General features: G+C 38.3%; 1 protein-coding gene across 1 annotated transcript in view; it reads left to right on the forward strand.

Moving 5' to 3' along the window:
• MYO3B (myosin IIIB) overlaps positions 1-21,981 on the forward strand; it is a 2,630,788-nt gene that overhangs the window by 1,661,396 nt on the left and 947,411 nt on the right. The window contains exon 17 of the mRNA XM_044075508.1: positions 10,033-10,110. Within this exon, the coding sequence (XP_043931443.1) occupies positions 10,033-10,110 (78 nt within the window). The remainder of the gene's footprint in view (positions 1-10,032; positions 10,111-21,981) is intronic.

Genomic DNA, 21,981 nt, shown 5'->3' on the forward strand with positions numbered 1-21,981 from the left:
CAGTCCACACCTCTGAATCCTTTATCTGATATTTGATGAAGATGAAAATAACATCTATGAATTCTGTTCTTTGTAAAATGTTTTCATCAGGCATTATCCATCTAAATAAAAGTATTATATAATTTGTTACAGTACGACTCTATTTTTTGCTGAATTTACCAGAGTTTAGTAAGCACCTTCCTATATGGCATCTGCTTCTTAGTCAACATGGACATATACAGCAGTGGTGCATGCTGGTTACTGAACTGTAACAAATGATTCCATGACCTGTGCATACCTGCTGACATTCAATACTGTGAGCTACAACAGTCTTATCTATTATCCAGCAATTGACTACTGACAGGTCCCTAACCCTGGCTGCAGTCATAAGTAGACATATCCTGGCTTTTCCCCTCATTCATTATCATCTGCTGAAAAATGGCAGAGCTTTATCTTCACCATGATTTCTTCCTCTGTAATCAGTGCCATGCAGCTCACTGGTGTCATGGTGACAGGACCCACTCTCATCCTCTTGCATAGTTGCTTCAGGATCTTTTTGGAGCACATGTTGTATCAACTCATTGGAGATGCTTGTAACATAAATCATTAATATATAATGGCTGGGTTATCATTGCTGACCATGGCCTCCATAAAGCAGCTTATGATGGTCCGAGTATCCTCCAAATCCTACAGGCTTGCTGAGTGATGGGGGCTGACCCTTGGTGAGCTCACCCCCTTGCAGCCAGTGACCCCCTGTGCTGTAGCTGTTGTGATTGCTCTACCCTTGCAGTCTGTGACTCCCTTGGTTGTAGCTGTTGTGATTGCTCTACCCTTGCAGTCTGTGACTCCCTTGGTTTTAGCTGTTGTGATTGCTGTACCCTTGCAGTCAGTGGCTCCCTTGGTTGTAGCTGTTGTGATTGCTCTACCCATGCAGCCATTGGCCCCCTGTGCTGTAGCTGTTGTGATTGCTCTACCCTTGCAGCCAGTGACCCCCTGTGCTGTAGCTGTTGTGATTGCTCTACCCTTGCAGCCAGTGACCCCCTGTGCTGTAGCTGTTGTGATTGCTCTACCCTTGCAGTCTGTGACTCCCTTGGTTGTAGCTGTTGTGATTGCTCTACCCTTGCAGCCAGTGACCCCCTGTGCTGTAGCTGTTGTGATTGCTCTACCCTTGCAGCCAGTGACCTCTGTGGTATAGCTGTTGTGATTGCTGTATCGTTGCAGCCAGTGACTCCCTTGTTGAGACAGAATGAGTAGTTCTTTTCATTTAGCACTTTATCGTGGTGGCAGATATAGCTTTCTTCCACAGGCAGAGGTTGTTCTGTTTGGGACATCACTGTTGGGTATTCAGAACCAATGAATTCTAGTGCTATTTCCTGCATTTCTTCTTTTACATTTATTCTAGTTAATTTACGACTGTCTTTCTGTCTACATCTTCTTGACTGTATTTTCCCTAACTGCTGTCAAGGACCACCTTTGTGTTATCACAGTGCAAAACACCTGCATGACTGATGATCACCTCGGTGAGTCGAATTTTGGGGAATTATTTGTGGTTGTTACCACTTAAAGATGATACATTATATTGTCTTTTATTAGGTTTGCTTCACGGTGATTATCTGCAGTTTGTTTCTACTTGATATCATAATGAATCCTATATAAACATGGCAAAAATGCATAAATATGTTTTCAAATATGAGTTTGTCATAATGTACAAATCACATTTCACTGAAATGTAGAACATCAAATTCAAATGTATGAAATATTAGTGAATACACATATCACTTAGTGGAATTACGTTAGTAGAATCATCATATAACAAGTGTTTCACAAAGATATATATTTTGTTTTTCATGGTGGCAGTCTGCACCCCCAACATACCTTTTTATTTATTTAATTATACCAATTCCACAGTTGCACAACTGAATAGAAAAGTGAAAGGGGCAACTTACAGTGAAATACTGCCAGGGTAAATATGGATACCAGACTAAAACTGATTATGTTCAGTAACAGCAGCTGTCATGCTGAAAAGTGTTTAGACAAAACTTCTTTCTACATATTACTAGATATCTGCCATAGAGCTATGTATAACTATGCCATAGTTGATAAAATGACGTTTCAACCAAATCATCATCTGACTGCAAAAGGTTGCAATCATTTGGATTCAGTGTTTCAGTATTCAATCAAATGTGACTTCCACCAAATAATGTGATTGAATGTATCTATCTATCTATCTATCTATACATATAGATAGATATAAATATATGAAATTTGTATATGAATATATATAGATGTACACACACACACATATATATATATATATATATATATATATATATATATATATATATATATAAATTTAAAGGACAACTCCACATTAGAACTAAAAAAATGTTTCTTATTCATTGTATCTTTGTTTTTTGAGATATTCAATGTATCAAAATTACTCTAGGTGCTTCATATAAAATTGTAACGTGTTTCCAAACTATGGGTGATACAGGGCTTGCCATATTATTAATGTGAGCTTATTTTAGTGCTTTCTTGTCCACTTCCCAGAATCCATTTCATGTCTCCTTTATATGAATCTTGATACATATAAGGAAGTGACACTGGCTTCATTTTCCATTGAGATCTAGTGGCAGTAATGCGACTCACATACATCTTACACACCTTTTGTAACAGGAGTGCTTGCAGTTATTTCTTCAACAACCATCATATACACTTCTCTTAGATCTTGTTTAAGCTATTCACAGCAGTTTTACAGCTCTGGCCAAGAAAGTAGCTAAACTGCAGGCTTTGGTAAGGATTGTCATTCTGTGGTCCTTTTGAGCACTGAGATGTGATTGCTGTTTTTGCTTAAAATATTTCACCAGCACAGTATAAAATGTATGACTATCTGTTCTTGAATATGTGTTATAAACTGTATTTTCTTTAAAACTGAGGCACAAATGTCTTTTGTAAATGACATTTCCAAATTATTTTGCATCACTACCCCTTAACTTGTTGCACTGTAGCATGCTAATACGTTATCAAAAGCATTATCCTTGAGCATGGCAAATCAGTAGTTCTGTGTGTATGTTTTCAACAAAACTCCTCAAAACAACCTCAAGTGGATCACTATACAATTTGATCAAATATTAGGGTTACCATCTTTATGATGTCCAACTTGGAACACTGTTACTGCAAACTGACTGCTTTATAAGGTACATGCAGGTTTCTGGTACCTAAGTAAGACTGGAACCATATTGTAGGGAGAAAAGAAACCTAAGGATTGAGTTAAACTATAGCCAAAGGTGGACTTTTCCTTCAAAAAGGGAGGCCGTTATATAATATACAGACTGTGTTTATACAAGTAGCTTTAATGAGTGAGCTACAGTGAACTGCCTGTACCGTGGTACATAGTTATTGCAGAAAATTGAGTTTAGTTTGAATACACACCTCAGTGTGGTTAAACCACATTGATAGCATCTCTGTTTTATTTGTTGGCCACTGAGACTGTACATATATTTCCTTAATGTCTAACTGATGCTCTGTTCATTGTAGACATTTTCACATTACTATTTTACATTTTCCTTTAACCACAGTAAGACCCATATTCACATTGTCTATACCGTTATATCTTGTTACTCAATAAAATCGATATGTTTTAGGTGTGTCTTGTGAGGAACAGAAAAACACATTTGCTCTAAACTTGTCAGCTTTTCATTTTCCCACTCCCTCAGGAGACCCAATCATTTTTATATTTCACAAGACAGGTAGAAGCAGTAAACATCTCTTCTTCATCAAGAAAAGGATTGCAGACAAATCTTTCACTAAAACTCCTAAGATTTAGACTTTAATTATTTAATAATAAAGCAGCTATTGGGAAGAGACTACATCACTTCCTGTAGATAATTTTGACGTTGGTTCATAGATAGTCACTAGGCTAATAGTCAAATAGACCATTGAGAAGAATAGCCCAAATCACCCCCAAGCATTTTCTTGTCAAGTGACTTGTTGAAGTTCACACAGCAGGTAAATGAGGGTAGTGGGAATTAGACCCTATATCACAAGAACTGTAGCTCATAGCCTAAACCCTCTGTACTAACTGCCCTGGTGACTCTTAAGGATGTACTAGCAACTTATTTTTTTATTTCTTCTTTTGAGCTGTTACCCCTCCACTGATTCTTTTGTTTTCTCGTCCATTTTGCCTTTTGTCTGCCATGTTTCTTTTACTTGTCCTTTATTATTCTCACTCACTCAGGGCCCAGGATCGCCACCTTGGGCTGAGCCCGAATGTACCTTTATGCTGTCACTTCTGTTTCAGTTGTTTTTGCATCAACTAGTCTCCCCTTCAGGGTCTTCTTCTGTATACTCTGAGTCAGTCTGATCGTGTGGCCATTCTATTCCACCAGTTTGCTACTTATATTTTTCATACCTTTCAAAGAGTTATTTTGAAGACATAAAGGTTTAGCAGCTTTCATCACTACACTCTCCTGACTGCTGCATACAGACACTGACATAGGTCAATCACTGCAAATCCTCTTAAAATACATCTGCCATAAAGAACAGGGGCTTTTATTTTTATACCCGTATTTACATGTTTTCCACTGTCTCAAATTAAATTAAATGAAATGAAATTACATCACATCTTTTATTCACTAACAGACTCTTGATGTCATGATATTCTGCTCTATTTAGTTTCTTTGTTGAGCAGTTTCTTCCTATTAGGGTTGTCCTTAAAACATATGATAGATTCGTATTTCTGTCTTAGGCTATGACCATTACCTGCCACATCCAAATTAACTTCATGGATTGAGATCAGAATTATTAAGACTGTCTTTCCAGGATTCTCTCCTGTTAACTCTCACTTTCAGCTTAGTACCCTGTAGTAATGCTATAACAACCAAAAAAAATAAAATAATAATAACTAACAACGTAGTTCAAACATGAAATTTATTCTCCTGAAGTTTAGAAAAGTTTTCCAAAGAGGATCCTCCCTGGAAAGCTTGGCCGAGGCACCAGGAAAATAAAATTCATGTTTGTAGCAGTGTATAGTACATTGCTAGTTATTATTAGTACCTTGTAGCATCTTAGCAATAGTAACTGAATCTTGGCTTATATTCATTCACATTTATACAAAAACAAAAATATCCTGGACGTGCTAATAATATACTTTCATCAAAAAACCCCTTCCTGCTACTGCCAGCCAGACTAGTCTGACACTTCAAGGTCACAGCTACTGAGCACTCTTAAAATAAGCCTGTGATATCCTACTACTTTGATGTCATCTGTAGTAAAGCAGTCCTCCTTCAAACAGTGGATACTAACAGTTAACATTTCACCCGTTCTAAGCAGTTACCCATATGCACATAAATTATCAGAGGGTCACAATGTATTAAAGCCAAATAACAAAATGCTTTACCTATATTTTTGTAAAGCACACTGACAATTAAATATACAGAAAACATTGTATATGGAAATTCAAGTACAATTAGTGAACAATTGTCTTCAGAAAAATGCCTGAACATGTCATTTTACTTACATGTTTTAAGGTACTAAGCACTGCAGTCATGGGTCTCAACCTGTTAAGAGGCCAGTGTGGAACACAGACCTTAACAATGTGTGACAAATGGTCAAAATGTGGAACATCCTATTTTTGCATAGTGCAAAAAGTGCCATTGCCATGGATCATGGTAGAGACTTGCATTTCACATTCACCACTTTAGATGTGTTCTACCCCTGTCCTACCACTAGGTCTGGTCCTGGCAAAGGTGCCTAAAAGGGTACTTAAAAGCAGGACCCTCTACTTTGACAAGAATGTGTCATTTAAGACATCATGTCTTGGAACAGTTAAGACCAAAAGAATGCAAGACCTCATATCTTTAACCATGAAAAGTAAAAACACACTAAGCAGAAGCACACATGCATATTCCAACATTTGTAAACCCTCACATTCATGCCAGTATCACTACAGCATTGTGTACTTTGAAACCGATTTTTTGCCATTAGTGTGCCATTTGGATTTTAAGGTAGGGTCCCTACCTTAAAATCCAAATAGCACGCTAATGGCAAAAAATCTGATCCAAAGTACACAAAGGCTGTAGTGATACTGGCATGAATGTGCTTAGTTTCCAGGTGCGGAAATACTACTGAAAAAATGCCACTGAGTAAAGAAAGCAGGGTAGAGTGAAGGACAAACCCAGACTTAGGTTCATAGGTTCATACTAGGCTATCTGCCCAAGGGCATTTATAAGCCTAGCCCATAGTTATGTGGCTTTCGCCACCCCTTTAGTTTGAATAAAAACTATGCCTATCATTTTTCTGTGCCTCTGTCAAGCAGTGACACTGAAGTAATCCCTGGGGTATATCTGCAATCTCCCATCCATTGGTCAAGATTCCTCTTGAACAAGGCCAGCGACAGAAATACTGCTATAAACCTGAGGCATTGACAAGAGAATTCAAAATAAAAATGTTTCTGAATTAGAAGTTGGAATTAAAAAATTAGAACTTAATTAGAAAAATTTCCCATTTTCTAACATGTCAAGCAGCAGCACAACACTGTCACTTCAGTATTTTCCTTGAGCAGTTCAGCATCTTGCCATTATGAAAAGACACTAAAGTTCTACTAGAAAACAAAACTGGATACTTTAAAGCATCCCATTCCTACAAAGATGCTCACTTTTGACATCCATCCACATACCTCTCGACCTTTTAGTGCAAGAAGTCTGGAAAAAGTCCAACGTAATGTAAGCAGCACAACAAAAAGACACTAAATATTGTCTTATAAACTGAGAGTGTTGCTAGAACATGATCTGTGTTGGCAATTACTGTCAGAGACATACTAGGGGGACAAACAGCACAAAAATAGAGACAATAAATATTGGTCTTATAATATTTAGCTTATGCCTTGGAAAAAAATAAAGTTGTAATCTCAGTTCACAACAAATATTCATCTCTAGAACTGTATGTGTTACTTGAAAACTGTAAATGGAAAACTATTCAACACAAAATAATCTTTGCAAAGGTTGCATTCATTTTATTCCTGGTCTTAAACTAGATTTTATAAGTCCAAATAAACACAGCTTATGATCTCAGTAACCATTCATGCAACACAAATGGCCAGCAGCGTTTTCTTCATATACCTGTGAAGTTTCATATGAGGCTAAGTAGTTATATCAACATCACTTGGTTTTAGAGATATTTACAGAAATATGACCAGTACTATAATGCATATAAATAGTACAAATATTAAATATTTTTAGCATCACTAAATAGAGGTCAAATATCACATCAGCTTTAAAACAAAATATCCAATTACCCTGTATTCAGCATGGTTTTAGAATTCTTAAAACATAACACAATCAGTTAATATTTCAATGTATTCACTTTTCTTTTTGCTCACTCTTGCTCTGGACTTTTAATGGAAAAAGTTAAAAAAACTTTTAGTTTAACCCCTCAAATTATATAATGCATGTTGTATGCAGGCAATCTTCTTTAAAAAACAATTAATTTAAATATCTGCAAAACAATACAGCTACTGAATCCTTTCTGAATGCTCTGGCCACAGCTACATTTATAAAAAACACTTACCTCTACCAACTTGTCCCCAACATTTCAATACAATCCAGACTCCACAAAGTACATGAAAATCAGCCCCGGTTGTCTAGCAGGCAGGCAGCAAAACAAAACATCAGACTTGACACTCTTGATCCTCCTAGAACCACCAAAGCAATGGTTATATCCCTGAAGTCCCTTCAGCTGCTGATTCTTCTTCTGGCGCTCGAGTCCTAACTCCCAAAGTCTTCAATCCCCACCCGTGCTTATTCCTTATTCCCGGTCTTCCACTGTTGTTGTTGGCAGATCACTGCTTCCTGGAAGCCTTTTTCAAGCCATTATTTTGGAGCGAAAAGGCTTCCCGGGACGTGATTCTCCTACATTGGTTTGTGTGCCGCGATGCTGATTGGCAGTAATTGCAGTACACAAACCAATCAGAATGCATGTAGCAGAGCCACTGCTGTTCAATGCGGAACAGCGGAACAGTGGCTTTGCTCGTCGTTAAATGCGGAGCATTCCACATAATCCAGAGCACTTGGATACTCAGGCTGCAGTGAAACGGTTAAGGATCAGTAGAATATAACACTTCAGTGCCCGTGTTGCATTTAGATCACGGAGGTTCTGGCACTCCAAATACCACAGATACAGAATATATAGCAATGCCCAAGAACAGCAAAGGGATTACAGTAATCAAGCCCACATCTGTTATAGAATTCATAACACCTGCTTTCCAAGAACCAAATGTCAGAGTGTCAGTGCTTTGTATTTACTGTAACAGACTCCTCAGGGCACGGTAGTAGGCTGTATTCAGTTTCCCCTGGTGCTCATTCCTTCAGTAACTCATATGAGAAACTGCTACTGTACTGTTGCTATTGAGATTACTGAGTTTAGTTCTTTTGTTTTTTTTTTTGTTCAGACATTTCATTCGTGTGCTCTTCGGCTCATATTTTTTTGTGTTGTGGTCCAAAACAGAAGGTACTATATAGGATGAATTATGGAGTTCTTTTGTAGTGTTTTTGTGAGAGACAGAGAGAGAGAGAGAGGGAGAGTGTGTGTGTGTGTGTGTGTGTGTGTGTGTGTGTGTGTGTGTGTGTGTGTGTGTGTGTGTGTGTGTGCACATCACACCTGTCAACCTCTTTAAGCAAGAAATCTGGACAAAGCCATAAATAATGCGGGTAAAGGCATATAAATAGGGACAGGTTTTAAATATTGCTCTTACAAAGTTGATAGAATAACAGGTTTTGCATTAACATGAATTGTCTGAGGGGTGTGAAGTCTGAAAACTCAAAATGTCTGTCATTATGTCCTGACTTCAACCCTGAATCATTTTCCAGTGATTTGCCAGAAAACTACAATTTTATGAGAAACAGAACAAAATTAGGAGTCAAAAATTTGGACATTCTGGAAAAATCTGTACAGTTGAGAGGTGTCACATGCTGAGATAGTGTTCCCCTTTTACCTTATATGTAACAACTCCAGAGCTGATTTCACTTTTTCCTGGGTGCAGGAGGAGCCATTTTTTTTCATGGATGGGGGTGAGGAGCTTTCTCCCATAGAAAATTGCAGTTTCTTGTCTGTTTGGTATTGTTTTGTTACATCCTTGGGTTGACTAAACTCCTGTTCAGCAAGGTGATCTGAATTCTTGCAATACAGATCAAGACACTTGATGGTCAGGTTGGTGTGAGTATGAGTATATAGGTTTTACTTGGATGTACAGTGCATCATTTAGTAGGACAAATTTCTCTCATCTGAGGGTTTCAGATCTTATATTTTAACAATTTTCAATTTTTTTCACTCTGAAGTACATCATATCAAGTGATGTATCTGACCGTTGCATGAAGCAAACAAACATAAAATAGATTTAAGGGTGTTGACCTTGATGTAGTATATGCATTCCACAGAAGAGATGAGCAGGCAGAGTAATTTCTATAAACTATTTCTGAAGTGCTTTCCTTTTATTTAGTCACACTTTCTAAGTACACATTGTCAAATTAAATAATACTGTACTATAGCTGATAGCTACTGAGCAGAATTCCTGCAGCTGTGAGGAATGGCCTGTAAGAATTTTTGAACTGTATGATGTCATCATGATATCCTCAAATCGTTGCTGAAGCTGTTATTAAAACAGATACTAACTTTGTAACACACTGTTCTCCTGCAGTTCGTTTCCTTAAATATTTGATATCAACAAATACTGACAATTTGTACCAAAATATATCATTATAAATGCATCTGACAGGTTATATAGCTGATATTATACTAATTATGGAGTTTGAGTGCATTCCGAATAAACGAGCGAACTGAAACAGGGATGAAAATTTTCTATAATTGTGGCTTCAAAACAAGGGTTGCTTCATTAGCCTGGTATTGATAAAATTTCAGATCTGTAACATTCATTTATTCAGTGATATAGCATGCTAGAATGTATTTTTTTCACATTTCACATTTCATGGATGCAAAGCCCGAAAGGCATGTAAACTTTGTATTTTAATATGATATATATTCCTTTTGTTTTATTTCTAGGTTGACACTATGGAAAGTATGAGACATCCAGAAGAAACAACCAATATGAAACGTCAGACAGTGGCTTCCTACTTCAGGGTATTAAGCTATCTTATTTTTAATAAAACAAAATGTAAAACATAATGTTTATAACTCATATATTTTTTTTCTTTCCCAACTCTGCTGATATTAACTCTTCATCCTGTCTTGTAAGTGGCTCATTACTTTGTTCATTCCTTCACTTATTCCCTTTGTATATCTCTCTTTGACTGTCCGTCTTGGAGCAGTCAGAGTTGGGTACACAGCCTGTAGCATTCAAAGTGAAATGAGACAGCTTGTATTGCTGTGCAATACCCTATTAGTGCTAACTCTCAGACACAGGAGATGCAATGATTCTGAGGGAAGAGTATGGGTATGCATCTCGTCACGTGTCTACATCCTCCACAGATAATATCTACATGTTGGTCTAACCTAGTAACTACAGGTGGTGATCAGGCAGTGAAAAAACTAGCCTTCTATCTTAGGATGAGCATGCAGGAAAACAAAATCCCTAGCCTTCTGTGTGAGAGGAGGACCACAGGTCTTTGACCATTCAGTCCACCATTTCAAGTCCTTGAGTACCCAGACACCTAGCTATTCTGTGATCAATGTGTTTTATGTGTACTCCTGACCAGTACATTAACAGTCTGACCAAAATCTGTATTTAGATACTTTGCTAAATTCTTCTCTACCAGAATTTTAGTATTGTTTTATTTATGTAGTTTAACTTGACTTGTACACTTGTATTATTTATGAAGAAGGGTCCACATAGTATTTTAATTCAAGAATGTGCAAGATGGCTGGTGTGATGTGATATCACTCCATTTAAAAACTATGCCTTACATTTTAGTAATACTATATGAGACAGCATAAATACACTTTTCAGCAGAGTTCAAGTACAGGGCAATTGGAGTAAAGCAGTGTAGATTCAGCAAATGGCTGGGTCCGCTTTTGTTTTTAAAATGTTTTTCAAGTACTAACAGTACTGTTAGAGCTGTCATTTTATGTTTAATGTTATTTTTAAACTGCAAATAAACATCATCTTGTTTTGTAGCATTCCATGTGATGTCTTCCTACCTAAACATGTCACAACAGTATGTCCTTTGGGCTAAACACATGATAAGAGGTTTTCAAGTTAATAAAGTCCAAAATGCATAATCTAGCTAATAAATGTATGAATGCATGTCTTTATTGCTTGAGTTAACAATATATTTTGGAGAAACTGTCATGCAACACAGACTGATTCTCTACGTAGCCCTCCGTGCATGACATATTAACTCTGTTGAGTATAAAGGACAGTGGTATTTGAAATGAATTATCCTATCTCATGGGGAAGCTGGAGTCTCTTGTCAACCAACATCTTTCTACTTATTTTCTGTAAGGTGTGGTTGTGCAAGAGGAAAATCTGAAAGGGAGGTGAAAGCTGGAGTCAGAGGTGGGGGAGGCTAGTTGGCATAAAGTGTCACTGAAGAATGCCAAAGAAGCTGAAAAGTAAAATGCACAAAACAGTGGTGTAGCCACTGCTTGTGTATGGAAGAGAAACGTGGGCAGTGAAGGCAGAGCAGCCGAGGAAATGTAAGGTCATGGAGATAATTGCCTTTGATGGGTACTAGGATACACACTGTGGGACAGTGGAAAACCATGAGGATAACTGAGCACAACCAAAGGTAGCCTCAACTGCAGAGAAGGTGAACGAAAACAGATTACGGTGGTTTGGTCATGTCTGCAAGAAAGCAGAAGATAACTTGGTAAAACAAATTTGGGAGGAACAGGAAGAAAGAAAAAAGAAACAAGGGCACCCGGTCAGGAGATAAATGGGGTCTGCATCTGAAGAGTTGTGATATTTTTGTGTGAATGTTGAAGGCTGTAGGAGAGAGGCACTGAATCAAGACAGGTGATGGCAGGTGATTCCGTGCAAAATGGGAAAAATTAGAATGAAGAGGAGGAGGATGATTATGATGATGATGAATTGTTTTTATAAAACGTTGTCACTGAAAACTAATCCTTCCTAACTACTCATATAAAGGAAAGTATTTTTCAGTGGTGATCCATATATATAGTCAACTCATGTACCAAGCCAGGTGTACTCAGAAGTTGAGAAAAGTGCGTCGTCTATTCCACTTTTTAAAAATGTAAGAGGGAGAGACTTGACTGTTGGTAAAATAATCTTGCTCCACTGTATTGCCTTTTGCTGTGTAAAGTACAATAAACCTTTTGCTGTGTAAAGTACAATAAACCTTTGCAATGCACATTTATAATGCCCTCCCCAGGGGTATTAGCATGTTCAGCCACTTTTGTTAGAAATATTACTGCACAAGATATTTTAAAATTGCCACATAGACTCTAAGCCAGACTTTAGCCAAATGCTGTAAGGAAGACGCACGTTCCAAAGGTTGGAAAAGTTTTCAAACCCTCCATTACAGAGGATGTTGAAAATGTCCACCTCCTATGGGCAACCAAACAATGCTTATGGATCTTTCCAGATTGAGTGTATGCAGTGCAAGTGAAACTGACATTACATGTCTGTCCAATGTCCAAATATTATGACTTACTCTTAAATGATTCTCTCAAAAGAAAACAGAACATTGCTTTGTAAAATATTTACCATAATAGTAAATCTTTGAGGAGAAGTCACTGTAGCATTAAGTATACCCTCCCTCTATTCCTGTAAGGCAATTATACTTAGGACTGGTGATAACTCTATTTACTAGCCCTTTCTTGTGTATTTATAATCATTGCATTCCTGTCAAACTATATTGGTCTGCAATAAAATGCATTTCATTGTGAGGACCAAAGACAGTTGAAGAACACATGGGGGTATTAGTAGTAGTTGGCTATACATATATTTATTTTGCAATGACAAAACTAGCTTAAAATGGTGGTGGGAGATCAGCTTTACACCTTTTAAGGCATCAGGACATAGCTGATGAACACATTGAATGGAAAAAGGAAACAGAATGAAAGTATAGTTATGTGTTATGATTTATTATATTAATGACCAGTGGTTTCCCACTGTTTCATGGTCACAGTAAAGTAATTGATCAATGTAGGTAGCATCTTATACACCTGTAAGCATCTCCATGAATGTGAGATGCAGTCAAATGCTTTTGTGTAGTGTATCCATGCCATACTTAAAGTGGATATAAAAAGTGTACATACCCCTCTTAAAATGCCAGTTTTTTGTGATATAAAAAATGAGACCACAAGAAATAATTTCAAAAGTTTTCTCACCTTTAATGTGACATATAATCTGTACAATTCAATTGAAAAACAAACAAATATGTTACGGGAAAAAAATAAAAAATGTACAATACACTGGTTGCATAAGTGTGCACATCCTTAAACTAATACTTTGTTGAAGCACCTTTTGATTTAATTACAACATTCAGTCTTCTTGGGTAGGAGTCTATCAGCATGGCACATCTTGACTTGGCAATATTTTCCCACTCTTCCTTGCAAAAGTACTCCAAATCTGTCAGATTGCGAGGGCATCTCTTGTGCACAGCCCTCTTTAGGTCACCCCACAAATTTATATTGGATTTAGGTCTGAGCTCTGGCTGGGCCATTCCAAAACTTTAATTTTCTTCTGGTGAAGCCATTCTTTTGTTGATTTGGATGTATGCTTGGGGTCATTGCCGTCTTGAAAGGTGAAATTGCTCTTCATCTTCAGCTTTCTAGCAGACACCTGAAGATTTTGGGCCAAAAGTGACTGGTATTTGGAATTGTTCATAATTCCCTCCACCTTGACTAAAGCCCCAGTTCCATCTGAAGAAAAGCAACCCAAAAGCATGATACTGCCACCACCATGCTTCACTGTGGGGATGGTGTTCTTTTGGTGATGCGAAGTGTTGTTTTTGCACCAAACATACCTTTTGGAATTGTGGCCAAAAAGTTCACCCTTGGTATCATCAGACCTTAACACATCTTTCCACATGCTTATGGGAGATGTGATGTATTGTTTTGCAAATTTTAGCTGGGCCTGGATGTTTTCTGTGTAAGAAAAGGCTTCCGTCTTGCAACCCTACCCCATAGTACAGACATATGGAGAATACAGGAGATTGTTGTCACATGTAGTACACAACCAGTACTTGCCAGAAATTCCTGCAGCTCCTTCAGTGTTGCTCTAGGTGTATTGGCAGCCTCCCTGACCAGTTTTTGTCTTGTCTTTCCATCGATTTTGGAGAGGCATCCAGTTCTTTGCAACGTCACCATTGTCCCATATTTTCTCCACTTTTTGATGACTGTCTTCACTGTGTTCCATGGTATATCCAATGCTGTGGAAATTTGTTTGTACCTTTCAAAAATGAGATCCCTTTGATGCTTTGCAATTTCTTTGCAAACCATGGCTTTTGCTATAGCAGGCAACTGAGTAAATGTCAGGGAAATCCTACTAGGACAGCTGAACTTTATTTGGAGTTAATCAGAGTCTCTTTAATTGGTGGCAGGTGTGTACCAAAGCAGACTGAATGTTGTAATTAAATCAAAAGGTGCTTCAACAAAGTATTAGTTTATTAAGTGTGTGCACATACAACAAAGTATTAGTTTAAAGGTGTGCACCCAACATATTGTATGTTTTTTATTTTTTTATATATTTTTTTCCCTTAACAGATTTGATTGTTTTTCAATTGAACTGTACAGGTTATAGGTCACATTAAAGGTGGGAAAAGTTTAGAAATTATTTATTGTGGTCTAATTTTTTTATATCACAAAAACCTGGCATTTTAACAGGGGTGTGTACATTTTTTATATCCACTGTAAATTCTTTCCCTTATTGCAGTTCTCCATTATGGCATTATTTAGTAACAAATGATCCTTGTTTTCCATCTGATTGGCTTTTGTTACCCTTTTGTTCTATTGCATAACTGAATGTTTTTTTAAGTGACTATAAACTCTGTCTGCATCAATTTCAGCATGCAATCTGCATACTGTTGGAAGACAAGTTATTGGCCTATACAGTAAACTCACAGTTAACCAGAACTCAAGCAACCAGCAAAAAAAATTGAAGAAATACAGTACAATTTTCATGTGTTGCACTTTGCCCCCTCACCCCCACACAGAAACATACCGTGCATTTTTAGAGTTTGAGTTTTAAAAAGGAAGATAAGAAGTTCCCTCTCTCCCCAACCAGAGAACAAGTCAAACCAAACAAATAGCATAAGGTACAATATTAGGCCTGTTTTTAATAGTAACTCTCAAGCAACCAGAAACTACAGTTATCCAGCATCTACCAATCCCCATGGGTGCCGGTTAACTGAGAGTTCACTGTAGTTCTTAGGATGGCTTGCAGATTCACTCTTAAGGAGGAATATTGTTTTTCCTATTGTTAACCAAGTTAGTGTCTGTTTGGTATGTGCATATAAGTAAGTCTTATTCAGGACTAAATATATGTAAAAATGTTAATGCTTTTAGCCAGAAGTTAGATACTGCGTTTGAGCCTGGGGCCCTTTCCTTGAAGATCACTTTCATGTATCAGTACTCTGTTTTAACAAAAGACAGGGCCTCCCAACCATCTGATGTGAAATAGCCACACCCCATCCCTTTCTAACTAAATATATTACAGGAAAACTCAACCCTAGAACTAAAAAAAAATCTGTTTTATTTCACTCTTTGTTTCCTGACCTATTTTAACACCTCAAAATCACTCTAAGTGCTTTATTTGTAATTTTAGCCTGTTTTCCACAACATGACTACCAATGGGGCTTAATGTATCAATGTGATCTTGTTCTCCCTCAACCCTTTCTCTTTCCCATAATGCTTTGTATGATTCATGCTAGACATAAGGAATTAACTTTGAATTCCCATGCCATTGGCATATAATGGGATTTGGGAGGGTCACTGTTATTTTCTTTACCTTCTGTAAAAGGATTGCTTCTTTTCTGTCTCTAATGACCATCATTTATGTTTGGCTCAAACCTTGTTTTACACTATACTTAGAAGTTATCCAGCTACAGCTAGAAAAGTAACTAAATTGCAGGCATTTGTTCAGGGTTTTCTTTTGTAGTCTAAGAGGAATTGATTCTGCAAGTGTCTCTCAGTGCAGTGACAGTTTTAACACCTGTGCAGTAGTGTGGGGAGAGGGGACTCTCTATTCTTCCAGATCAGCATTAATCATTATAAGGCATCAAGAAAGTATACTGAAATGTTATAATTTGTTGTTATGGTGACTACTCCTTGAAGATCACTTCCATGTACCATTACTGTGCTTTGCAATGGACTTGATCCCCCCAGACCATCTGATGTGGGAGGGCTACATTGCCATCTCCTATTAAATAAAAATAATACTCTGAGGTCACACTGCTGTGAAAATAGAGGAACACATGATTTACCAGCAAACCTAAATATTCTCATTCCTGCACTGTACTGCATTCTCAAAGTTTGTATCTCTGGTTTAGTGGGCCTAGGGGAACAGTCACAATGCTGAGGGATTCCAGGGTCCGCCTGTGCTCCTTGCATAAAGTTGTGCTTTTTGTTAAAACCTATAGACAGCCAACAACCCAAACAGTTGAAAATGCTACTGTTTTCTTTGTTATGCCTTTGTGCTGCTCTTCTTTCAATATTTCAAATACTGCATTATGGATTTGCCATAAAATTGCTTTTTTGAAAGTATGTATTGTAAAATAAGTACATATGCAACCAAACAGCTGTGAAGTAGTAAAGTATACACAGTTTCTCTTTGCTTATCTTCTTTCATTACATATGTTCGCTAACTCTTAGACTAATATATATGATTGGGGGAAATACATTTTGAAACATATATTTCACTTTTTTTCTTTCTTCTGGTTTACCCATCATAATGAATAACTAGTAACCCAGTAGCCTATACAGTCTACATAGATAAATATGGATGTGAGCAAATAGTCAATCAAATAAATATTGTAAAGGCTGTGTTTGTACTTACTTAGGAATGCCCTCTAGGCAACAGCATTTTTCATATTTTCTGGTCCATGCAGAACAAGCAAAGCCATGACAGTTGTCATGTTCAGCCAAGGTATGCAAACAGGTTATCAAATATTTCAAAGAGGTCTACATACATTGCAGTGAATGTCTGGACTGCAGATTGCATATGAAGGCTGCTTATTTTTACTATTTATTACTTATTCTTGCCATTTATTGCACTTTTTATTGACTGCTGCCAACTTTTTTCTATGTTTTATTACTATAAATGAATCTGCACTGTTGTACTGCAAATGTCTGCCTTACTAGCCCTGTTAAATCATTGTAGTTACTGTTTTCACTGTTTGTAAAGTTTTAAGCCATTTTCACTGTTTGAAAGGTATTAACTGTAAATTTTCTCCATTTGTTAAGTATCTGTTTGTCTGTTCTGATTTTCCTGTCAGAGTATATCATACAATTGATTTGTTTGCAGTTAAAAGCGTTCTCTAGAGTCTCCTTACTCTTTTTTTTTTACTTTTATTTAGTGTCTCAGTAGGGCGGCCACAGTGGTGCAGCGGTTAGCATTGTCGCCTCACAGCAAGAGGTTCTCTGGTTTGATTCTTGGCTGGGGTGCCTTCTGTGCAGAGTCTGCATGTCCTCCCTGTGGTTGCATGGGTTTCCTCCAGGTACCCTGGTTTCCTTGCAAAGACATGCAGTAGGTGGATTTGACACTCTAAATTGCCCCTAGGTGTGAGTGTGTGTGTGTGTGCCTTCTGTGGAAGGTTGGGTGCTGGGCTGGCAACTTGACACTGTAAAACTCCACTGCCAATCATGAACAGACAGATGATCCACTGTGGTGACCCCTAACCAGGAAAAGACGAAGAAGATTTAGTGTCTCAGTGCTTTTTTTTTTTGCTGTTGTAAAGATTTCTGCAGTGTTTTCTGCCTAAAATAGTGTGGCTAGTAGTGGCAGCATATTCCATACTCAGGGTTGCTGTTTCTGGGCCTGGTTGTTTGTAATGACTGTTTGTTCTGAGCAGATTTTCCAGGCCATCTTGGATTAGAAAGGGCCCTTTCTGCACTCTAGTGAGAGGATTGTGCTGAATGGTCCCTGGCTAGTAGAAGTTGGCTGGTCTAGGGCTTGGAGTAAGCACCTCATTGGTTCTTTTGAGCTTTTTTTTTTAAGTTGATTTAGGTTTTAACCTTCTGGTATTTAACCCCCCACCCTTGAGTGGGTTTCTGGTTGTTTGCTCATTGTGAATAACTGCGGACTGCTGCGCAATTGTGCTCCATAGCCGGACACACAATTTTGACGATTTTTCTCTTAACTACAGCTATATCCCAACAGTGTAGTTCCACATCTTTGGCATATTTCTGGGAAAAGAGGCAGTACTGGTGAAGCTGTGTAAGCATCCCATTGTAATAACGGCCTCAAGAGTTTTTCTGCAGCCCTGACCTACCTACTAGTGTAGAATTGAGCCTAGCCTCTGAGATATTAACACAACTCATACCAGTAGTTATTCCTATGTAACCCCTTTCCTACCATATTCCTGTTTCTGACCATATAAATTCACATAGCACTATGAACGGCCAATTTTCCACAGTTTCTCCAGCCATCTTGTTCATCATGAGCATCCTGAAGCAATGTAGCAACTGCCTCATGTACACAGACAACCCTCTACTTCTAGTCCACACAAACTCAACATGTGAGAGATGCAACTATATTAAAAACCTTGAATCAATGCTCCCTCACATGCCAGTAAATACATCTGACACTGAGTGGGTTGTCAGCATGCACAGCACACCTCACCTCTTAGTCCACCCAAACCCACATCATAGATACATACATACATACATACACAGAGGTCAGTGCCACAAAATTATCCAAACACCAGAGACCTTCCAAACACAAACACAAGCATGCTGCACATAATATGGTTTACCATTGTATTGTCGACCTGCACATCTGCGACTGCAGATGTGCAAAAGGATGTTTTCAATGGTTCGTATTAGCGAACTAAAAGATGCCAAAGACACAAGTGTGCATTTGCACTTTTGTGAGTTCGGCATTCTTCACAGTAGTGTGTCCTAGGAGTTAGTATATATAATTAGTGGGGGGTGCAGGGGAGCTTGCCCCCCCTGCTAAACATGTTGTGAATGGCACTGGATGTTGGGGTAAGTTTGAAAAAGTGTCAACAGTTCTAACACGAACTGCTGACATTTTTTTAATTCGTTGTTATTCTCGTTCTCTAACGTTAATTTCGACAGTGTTTTTCGAGTAAGTGATTACTCTCACAAAACATTGACAAAATTATGATGGTAAACCCATAATACTTCCTCTGCAGGACACAATACATACAATAGCTCATGCACCAGTGTCTTACCTATCAAGCCCATAAGGCTAAACACTAAACCTAAGATATTAGTCATAAGAGACTCCATCGGGAGACGCACAGATGTCCCCCTCACCAGCTGGATAAGGAGAAGGTCACAGTCAACTGTCTGTCAGGTGTCAGGATCCACCATATCACACATACATTCAAGTCTCTCAACAACAGGTACCGTCATGACTCTGTCATAGTCCTTGTTGGTATGAACAACTTGAGATGTACCTCTCTGGACTATATGAAGAGAGAAATGACTGAACTCTCAGACTATGTGTCTCAGGCAGGTATATCCTTAGCCTTAAGCATTATTTTACCTTCACCTAGAATGATGCTTCAGTACAAACAGAAAATGATTGACTTCAATAATTGGCTTAGTCTTGGTATCATTCTAAGTGGATCCAGTATCTGTCAGCCTGGGATGACATGATCGACAGACCTTGATGCTTTGCCAGAGATGATCTTCATCTGTCACCCCTGGGATTTTGACTACTGGCTAAGGCTCTTGCCACCCCCATAATGCCTTTTTAGGCAGTGTCACAAGGACAAAACTCCTGATGAAGAAATACCAACCTAAAACAACGTCATAGTCATGTTGCTAAATGCTAGGAGTATTAACATGAAACTGCACTCACTGGAAGCAGTCCTCACCCTGGAGGATGCAGATGTTTGTGCAGTCATGGAGACCTGGTTCAACGCTGTGGAGAGCAGCCCAGCCATACTGGTTTACACCTCCTTCCACACGCTCAGCCCACAAACTGTGGGCAAGAAAACTAAAGGAAGTGGTGTATCAATATTCATCAGGGATAAATACACCTCCAGATTGGTTAAATAGCATGACGTCCTAGAGGTACTTCAAGTGCAATTAACTGTTGGTAGGATACCTATTCAAGTCATTGCCAACTACAGAACCCCATCCATGAATCAGAACACCCACTCTGCCTATTTGGATCAACTTGAGTCTATAAAGATACATCCTAACACCATAGTTTTGGGTGACTTTAACTACCCTAGCATTGACGGGTCTATATTATAACATCGAACTATATTATAACATCGAAATCTACAAAGATCAAATGTTATAATATCGAACCCTAAACACTGAAGTCCGCAAACATCGAACAGTCAGAATAGCGATTTTTTTCCCAGCGAAAAAAATCGCTATTCCGAGAAACATACACACAACACAAACACACACAAAAAACAGCAATCCACACACATACACTTTAAAATTCTACATCTAAACCTAAACTAAACTTTACATACACTACTAGCTATCCACTTACCTTAACTCGACCCTAACCCTAAGGTCCGTCACTATCGCACACTCACCTCACCTGCGCCCTAACCCTAACTCACCTAACCCGCCCCCTAACCTACACACACAACCGCACACTTACCTGCCACGCACCCTAACCCTGGGAAAGAATTCGGTGTCCTGCACCTTCGCTGTTTTCAATGTTCGGCAAAACTGGTTCGATATTATAATGTTCGAACTTTATAAAATTCAATGTTATAATATAGACCCAGCATTGACTAGGTGAATTACTCATGTTCAAACTAACCTGCCCAAAGGTTTCTTGACTTTATCAACTCCAATGCCATGGACCAGCTGGTGGACAGCATACCTCTCAAGTGTACAGATTTTGCAGAATGTCCAGATTTTTGCCTCATATTTTTGGTCTGTTCCTCATAAAAATTGTGATTTTTTGACAAATCACTGGGATATCTAAGGATTAAAGTCACTAAATAATGACATATATTTGAGTTTCAAATTTCATACCCTTGTGAAAATGCATGCTAACACAAATCCTGTTATTTTAGCAACTTTCTAAGTTTATAACAGCAATATTTCAAATGTGTATCTATTTTTGCCCCCCCCCCCTCCATTTTGTCAGGCTTTTTCCAGGTTTCTTGCAATAAGAGGCTGAGAGGTATGATTGATACCCCCACCAGGGGTGACAACATCCTGGACTTGGTGCTTACAAATATGGGAGACCACTGTAGCTCCCCCACTGTGAGTTCACTCCTGGTGAGATCTGACCATCAGTCTCATTTGAGGTAACTATCACACCTGACCCTCACCTAGCAGCAACAAGACTAAAAATCTTCTCCAAAGCTAATTATAACCTCTTATGGGATGATATAAATAGCTTCATTGTAATTCTCCCCTCAGACAGAACAGGCAACTATGCTGAGCTCTACACCAATGCTTTATACAACCACCTGTATAACTGCATTGACTCTGCAGTACCTGTTAAGAACAAAACAAGCTCTTCAAGGAAAAGCAAACCTGCCTGATGGACAACCACCATTAACAGGCTTTACAATAAAAGAAAGAAACTGCAGTCCAAGAGTAAGGAGGAGTGGACTCTAAACTGGAGACACACTCCCTCCTCAGCTTAAATAAGCAAATAAGACTTCCAGTGAATTCCTCCAAGGCAAACTATAAATCCAAGTTAGCTTCCTCAACCAAGGACAACCATAATGTGTTCTTTAGTTACATCCATATCCTAAAAGGTAAAGCTCAGATTTGCACCAAACTGGTAGCTAACGTAATACATACACTGAGCTGGAGGACATAGCTAACCCGCTAGCCAGCAGGTTCAGTGAAAACTTCATTGCCCGTTCCCAACACACATACTTCATGATTTCTGCCACCTGTCCTCTACCT

Source organism: Protopterus annectens, chromosome 6.part1 (genome assembly GCF_019279795.1).
Source record: "Protopterus annectens isolate FY-2018-M chromosome 6.part1, PAN1.0, whole genome shotgun sequence".
Classification (NCBI taxonomy): domain Eukaryota; kingdom Metazoa; phylum Chordata; order Ceratodontiformes; family Protopteridae; genus Protopterus; species Protopterus annectens.